This window comes from Pan paniscus, chromosome 9, assembly GCF_029289425.2.
Source record: "Pan paniscus chromosome 9, NHGRI_mPanPan1-v2.0_pri, whole genome shotgun sequence".
NCBI classification, from domain to species: Eukaryota; Metazoa; Chordata; class Mammalia; order Primates; family Hominidae; genus Pan; species Pan paniscus.
Genome location: NC_073258.2, coordinates 63,977,501 through 63,984,867, shown reverse-complemented (window position 1 = coordinate 63,984,867; position 7,367 = coordinate 63,977,501). Strand labels below are relative to the sequence as shown.

Genomic DNA, 7,367 nt, shown 5'->3' with positions numbered 1-7,367 from the left:
TACATGCAAATCACGAGATCAGAAGTTCAAGACCAGCCTGGCCAAAATAGTGAAAACCCATCTCTACTAAAAATACAAAAAATTAGCCGGGTGTGGTGGCAGGTGCCTGTAATCCCAGCTACTCCAGAGGCTGAGGCAGAAGAATGTCTTGAACCCGGGAGGCGGAGGTTGCAGTTAGGCAAGATCTTGACACTGCACTCCAGCCCAGGCAACAGTGCGAAACTCCAAATAAAAAAAAATTGGAAAAAAAAAGTTACATGTACACTTCCCAAAAAGAAACATTGTCTATAGCCAACCAAATTGCTATAACTATGTACCAATCTTCTGTGAAAAAATGTAATCCTGCTAAAAAGTCATGTGTGCTTGCCTATATAAATGAAATCTTAACTTTCTTACTTCACAACACTGACTCCATTCTTCTGGAGTTGGTGTTTCCAGGTGTTCCATTCTCATACTTCGCACTTGAAAAAAACTCTAAATTAGGTTCTGACCCGTCGGATTATTTTAGGTTGACACTGATACTATTATTATTCCTTGACACTGATACTATTATTATTCCTACCTTATAAATAAGCCAGAAAAAGATTAAGGGGAGGTATTTGGGTATGAATAGCTGACCTGCTCCAAAGCTTGTGTTCCTTTTTTTTTTCTTTTTTCTTTCTTTCTTTTTTTTTTTTGAGTCGGAGTCTCACTCTGTCGCCTAGGCTGGAACTTAGTGGTGCAATCTCGGCTCGCTGCAACCTCCGCCTCCCAGATTCAAGTGATTCTCCTGCCTCAGCCTCCCAAGTAGCTGGGATTACAGGCGCCCACCACCACGCCCAGCTAATTTTTTTTTTTTTTTTTTTTTTTGTATTTTTAGTAGAGACCGGGTTTCACCATGTTGCCAGGCTGGTCTCGAACTTCTGACCTTAGGTAATCCATCTGCCTCAGCCTCCCAAAATGCTGGGATTACAGGCCTGAGCCACTGCGCCCGGCCCCACCTTTTTTTTTTTCTTGAGAAAGGGTCTCATTCTGTCACCCAGGCTGCCAGGCTGGAGTGCTCATTGCATTCCCCAGCTACAGGTATGGGTCACCATGCGTGGGTAATTTTTTATTTTTTGCAGAGATGTGGGTCTTACTCTGTTGACCAGGCTAGTCTTGAACTTCTGGCCTCAAGTGATCCTCTTGCTTTTGTCTCCCAAAGTGTTGGGATTACAAGTGTGAGCCCTCACACCTGGGAAAGTCGCATTCTTCACTACTGTAAACTCTACTGCCTGAGACTGAAACTTTGGATAAAAAAGACACCAAAGCAATGACAAGGATTGTTGTGTCTGCTCCTCAAAGTGTGTGCACGTAGAGCCTGAAAGCTCAGAACAGCAATTCTGAAGTTGTAGTCCCCAAAAGAACCTTTCAGGGGATTGGTGAAGTGCTCTTCTAGTTACATGTCTGTGTGAGACCAAATTTTCTTCATGTATTTCAGTCAAAACAATATATCCTAATAGCTAATAGAAGCAGATGTGAAAATCGAGCTGTCTCCTATCGAAACAGTGTGATATTGTGAAATATACGTTTCTTTGACTCTATTTTCTGCCATACAACTCCTAAATCTCTAAAGTGATTTTTTTGGTATGCTAATGTTAACTGATGGCTGGCAGGCCCTAGGTAGCTTCCGGATGGGGGCTGGTCACCATAAAGAGCAGGGCATGATTGGAAGGTTGGGGTTTTCAGCCCACCCCCAACTTCTGGGGAGTGGAGGGGGTGCTGAACTGTTGAGTTGATCACCAATGGCCAATCGTTTCAGCAGTCATGCTTGCATAATGAAGCATCCACAAAAATCCAAAAGGACTGGGTTCAGAGATTCCACATAGCTGAACACCTGGAGGTTCCTGGAAGGTGGCACACCAGAAGAGGGCTCGGAAGCTCCACATCCCTTCCCCCATACCTCACCCTAGGCACCTCTTCATCTGCATCCTTTCAAATAGCCTCTATAATAAACCAGTAAAGGTAAGTAGGTGTTTCCCTGATTTCTATGAGCCACCCTAGCAAGTTAACCAAGCCCAAGTAGAGTGGTGGGGGCCTAGATTTACAGCTGGTCAGTCAGAGGCATAGGTAAAACAGCCTGGGGCTTTTGACTAGCATCAGAAGTCAGGGGCCATGTCTGGTAAACAATAATTTGATTTAAAAAAAAAAAAAAGGAAGGGAGGGAGGGAGGCAGGGGAAAGAGAGAGACGAGAGAGAAAGAAGAAAAGAAAAAGGGGAAAAGAGAGAGAGAAAAGAAAGAGAGAGAGAGACAAAGAAAGAGAGAGAGACAAAGAAAGAGAGAGACAAAGAAAGAAATAGAAAGAAGGAAAGAAAGGAAGGAAGGAAGGAGAAAGGAAAAGAAAAGGAAGGAAAAGAAAAGAAATAAAAGAAAAAAGGAGAGAAAAGAAACTAGTACTGGGGGGCCGGTGGGGAGGGCGGTCTTGGGATCTGCACCCTAAACATTTGAGATCTGAGGTTATCTCCAGGTAGACAGTGTTGGCATTAAACAAGAGGACACCCAGCTGGAACTGCTTGCTTGTGGACTGGGGAAAAAACCAACACATTTGGTCACACAGTAGCCTTCTTTGTTGATTGTTGTGGTGGTGTGAGAGGAGAGAAAAACAGTGTCTCCCCCCAACCCCCCTGTAAAACAATGCCATTATTCTCACGACATATTTATTGATTTTGGTAAATAGTTATTTTTCCATCTCTATTTTAAAAAAATACATACATATATATATATATATGCGCCGGGGGCGGTGGCTGACGCCTGTAATCCCAACACTTTGGGAGGCCGAGACGGGCGGATCACCCGAGGTTGGGAGTTCGAGACCAGCCTGACCAACATGGAGAAATCTTGTCTCTACTAGAAATACAAAATTAGCCGGGTGTGGTGGCGCATGCCTGTAATCCCAGCACTTTGGGAGGCAGAGGCGGGTGGATCATGAGGTCAGGAGATCGAGACCATCCTGGCTAACACAGTGAAACCCCGTCTCTACTAATAATACAAAAAATTAGCCAGGCGTGGTGGCCGGCGCCTGTAGTCCCAGCTACTCGGGAGGCTGAGGCAGGAGAATGGCGTGAACCCGGGAGGCGGAGCTTGCAGTGAGCCAAGATCGTGCCACTGCACTCCAGCCTGGGCGACAGAGCGAGACACTATCTCAAAACAAACAAAACAAACAAACAAATATAAATATATATGAGGCCAGGCAAGGTGGCTCATGCCTGTAATCACAACACTTTGGGAGGCCAAAGTGGGTGGATCACCTGAGGGGTCAGAACTGCAATGAGACAAGATCACCCCACCGCACTCCAGCCTGGGCAACAGAGCAAGACGCAAAAAAAGAAAAATAAATGAAAATTAAATTAAATTAAAAATTAAAAAGGTCAGGCTTGGTGGCTGACACCTGTAATCTCAGCATTTTGGGAGGCCAAGCTGGGAGGATCACGTGAGCCCAGGAGTTCAAGACCAGCCTGGGCAACACAGAGTCCCCCTTCTCTATTTACAACATATACATTTTTTTTTATATTTATATAATTTATATATTTATATTTACATATATGTATATATAAAAACATAGATATATATTTTTTGAGATGGATTCTCCTGCCTCAGCCTCCCAAGTAGCTGGGATTATAGGTGCCAAGCTAATTTTTATATTTTTATTATTATTATTTATTTATTCTTTTTTTTTTGAGATGGAATTTCACTCTTGTTGCCCAAGCTGGAGTGCAATGGCGCGATCTCGGCTCACTACAACCTCCGCCCCCCAAGTTCAAGTGATTCTCCTGTCTCAGCCTCCCAAGTAGCTGAGATTACAGACATGCGCCACCACACCCTGCTAATTTTTGTACTTTTAATAGAGACGGGGTTTCTCCATGTTGGTCAGGCTGGTCTCGAACTCTCGACCTCAGGTGATCCACCTGCCTCGGACTCCCAAAGTGCTGGGATTACAGGCGTGAGCCACTGTGCCCGGCCCATTTCTTAGTTTTAATTCCTATACAGTAAATATTGTATGGCTTGTAAGAATGAACACAGTGTCTTGAAGAGGCATGATCTCAAGCTAAGGCCAACATATCCTGAATGTATGTAGCACAAGTTTGTTGTATAGATGAACTCTCCCTAATTCTGGTTAGGTCTGATCGGAGGGCCTGACTGCAGAATAAAGTAGAGATGCTTAGGGTGGTGGGTGAAGGAGTGAGGATTAGGGCACCGAGTTTACTCCTCTAGTAACACTACCTGGGTCAGACGGGGCAGTTATCAGTGACTCCCAACTTATAGCCTTTTCCTCTGGGTGTGTAGAGACTCTCAAAGATTTCTTCAGTAGACACGGTTTTTGCTTCTTCTCTCCTGTTCTGGGACATTTTATGACCCTGACCCCATTCTTACCCTTCCTACCAGCACCTGCTCAGCACGCTCTGGAAACAAAGAACACTCTATCCTCTCACTGTAAATTGACTGTAGAGTCCAGGCTAGGGACACCACGACATCATCCCTGTAGCTGCTAGTTCTTTCATGCCATCACTGAGCCAGGAGCCCCGGAAACTTAGCTTGGAGGAGTGGAGCAGTAGGGCATCTTAAAATGTTTTTTTTTGTTTTGTTTTAGATGGAGTTTTGCTCTGTCTCCCAGGCTGGAGTGCAGTGGCGCTATCTTGGCTCACTGCAACCTCTGCCTCCTGGGTTCAAGAGATTCTCCTGCCTCAGCCTCCCTAGTAGCTGGGATTTCAGGCACGCGCCACCATGCCCAGCTGATTTTTGTATTTTTAGTAGAGATGGGGTTTCACTATGTTGGCCAGGCTGCTCTTGAACTCCGGACCTCAAGTGATCTGCCCGTCTCAGCCTCCCAAACTGCTGGGATTAAAGGCGTGAGCCACCGAACCCGGCAAATCTTAGAATTTTTGAGAGGAAGGGACCTTCAAGAGACAAACGCAGTTCAGGGACGTGGGGCTATTGCCCACAGTCACCAGTTGGTTCTCTTTTTTTGGTGGGGTGGGGGGATAGGGTCTTACTCTGTCGCCCAGGCTGAAGTGCAATGGCACGATCTTGACTCACTGCAACCTCCGCCTCCCGGGTTCAAGTGATTCTCCTGCTTCAGCCTCCCCAGTAGCTGGGATTACAGGCGCGCGCCCCCAAGACCTGCTAATTTTTGTATTTTTAGTAGAGACGGGGTTTCAGCATGTTGGCCAGGCTGGTATCGAACTCCTGACCCCAAGCGATCCGCCCTCCTCGGCCTCCCAGAGTCCTGGGATTACAGGCGTGAAGCACTGCGCCTGGCCTAGTTGGTTCTCGTTTTCCCTGTCAGCCTGTAGCGGGAGTGGCGTGCTGTCAGCTCGGGTCCGACACTGCAGGGTTCCCGACCTCCAGCCTCCCCAGGAGAGCGCCGCATTCAGCGACTCGGAGCCGGGTACCTCCTGCCTGCTGGATTAGGTCGAAGGAGAAGCTCAGCCAATCCTGAGGGCTCGGAGGCAAGGAAGGCGGGACGAAGAGGAAAAGTTGAGGACAGGAGCGCCACCCAATCCAGCGCCTGACTGCAAAAGCGATGGCGGCGAGCACCCAATTGTAGACGGCAGTTACAGGGAGGATGGTTAGTGGAGAGCGGACCAATCCGTGACAGGGGAGGGCAATCTTAAACCAATTAAAGCTGAGAAGGTGGGAAGGGGTGGAGCTCGCCCTGTGGCTGCTCGGTGGTGGGTGAGGTATCAGCTTTCTCCGCTAGTTCCCACCCTGGGAGTCCTTAGCCCCTGGAATGCGTGAGGGAGATGCTTAGGGAGTTCTCGAAGTGGGGCGTAGAGGCATCGCCTGGCAAGGCCTGGGAACGAAAAAGATCTCTACTTCGTGGAGCCGTTGGACGCTACCGGGTGGGCATCAAGGAAGCGGAGGGTGGCTAAGGGGCGGGACTTCCGGGGGCAGGGCTTATCGGACAGGGGTGGGGCCTGTTCTAAGGTTAGGCCGAGGTGGGCGGAGCTAATGGGAGAGCTTTGGATGTGACCTAGGAGAAAGAAGGGCAGTAACTTAAGCGATTGTTTTGGAGTGGCAAGTGATAGTTAAGGGCTGATAAGGTTGCTGGGGAGGTTACCTGTCTTAACTCACTGCCCTTTTTTCTCAGGGAGCCACTGGTGGGGACCTTTTTTGGGCCCCCTTTCCTTCGTGGGGTACTATGGAGTTCCCAGAACACAGTCAGCAGCTGCTGCAGAGCCTTCGGGAGCAGCGGTCCCAGGGTTTCCTTTGTGACTGCACCGTGATGGTGGGTAGTACCCAGTTCTTGGCCCATCGGGCTGTGCTGGCCTCCTGCAGCCCATTCTTCCAGCTTTTCTACAAGGAGCGGGAATTGGACAAGAGGGATCTGGTGTGTATTCACAATGAAATTGTCACAGCCCCAGCCTTTGGGCTGCTTCTGGACTTTATGTATGCTGGCCAGCTGACCCTGAGAGGGGATACCCCTGTGGAGGATGTGCTGGCAGCTGCCAGCTACTTGCACATGAATGACATCGTCAAGGTGTGTAAGCGGCGGCTTCAAGCCCGGGCCCTGGCAGAGGCAGACAGTACCAAGAAGGAGGAGGAAACCAACTCACAGCTTCCTAGTTTGGAGTTTTTGTCTAGTACTTCCCGTGGCACCCAACCTTCGTTGGCATCTGCTGAGACATCAGGCCACTGGGGCAAAGGGGAATGGAAAGGCTCTGCTGCTCCCTCACCTACTGTCCGTCCTCCAGATGAGCCACCAATGTCTAGTGGGGCTGACACTACACAGCCTGGCATGGAGGTTGACGCACCACATCTGCGGGCACCTCATCCACCAGTGGCTGATGTCTCTCTTGCCAGCCCTAGTAGCTCCACTGAGACCATTCCTACAAACTACTTCTCTTCTGGCATCTCAGCAGTTTCATTGGAGCCACTGCCATCTCTTGATGTGGGTCCTGAGAGTCTGAGGGTGGTGGAACCAAAGGATCCTGGAGGACCACTGCAAGGCTTCTATCCCCCAGCCTCAGCCCCAACGTCAGCCCCAGCCCCTGTCTCAGCTCCAGTTCCATCCCGGGCTCCAGCCCCAGCTGAAGCTGAGCTGGTCCAGGTGAAAGTTGAAGCTATTGTGATCTCTGATGAAGAGACTGATGTGTCAGATGAACAGCCTCAGGGTCCTGAGAGAGCGTTCCCATCTGGAGGAGCAGTGTATGGGGCACAGCCCTCCCAGCCAGAGGCTTTTGAAGACCCAGGGGCAGCAGGACTGGAGGAGGTGGGGCCAAGTGACCACTTCCTGCCAACAGACCCTCATCTACCCTACCATCTGCTGCCAGGTGCAGGGCAGTATCATCGAGGACTGGTGACCTCACCTCTGCCTGCACCTGCATCCCTGCATGAGCCACTTTACCTG

The 7,367-nt window shown here is 49.2% G+C and overlaps 1 protein-coding gene across 4 annotated transcripts in view; it reads left to right on the top strand.

Annotated features, from left to right (window-relative positions):
- The first annotated feature begins 1,473 nt into the window (after nucleotides 1-1,473).
- ZBTB3 (zinc finger and BTB domain containing 3) overlaps nucleotides 1,474-7,367 on the top strand; it is a 10,015-nt gene continuing 4,121 nt past the window's right edge. The window contains exons 1-3 of one of the 4 annotated variants that reach the window (XM_008953907.5): nucleotides 1,474-1,983; nucleotides 5,304-5,585; nucleotides 6,108-7,367. The exon at nucleotides 6,108-7,367 is cut by the window's right edge and continues 4,121 nt beyond it. In XM_008953907.5, coding sequence (XP_008952155.1) covers nucleotides 5,583-5,585; nucleotides 6,108-7,367 — 1,263 coding nt within the window. In that variant the 5' untranslated portion in view covers nucleotides 1,474-1,983; nucleotides 5,304-5,582. Of the gene's footprint in view, nucleotides 1,984-5,303; nucleotides 5,586-5,627; nucleotides 5,860-6,107 lie in introns of those variants that run through there. The other 3 variants (XM_014346865.4, XR_008620190.2, XM_003828507.6) reach the window with 3 other exon arrangements.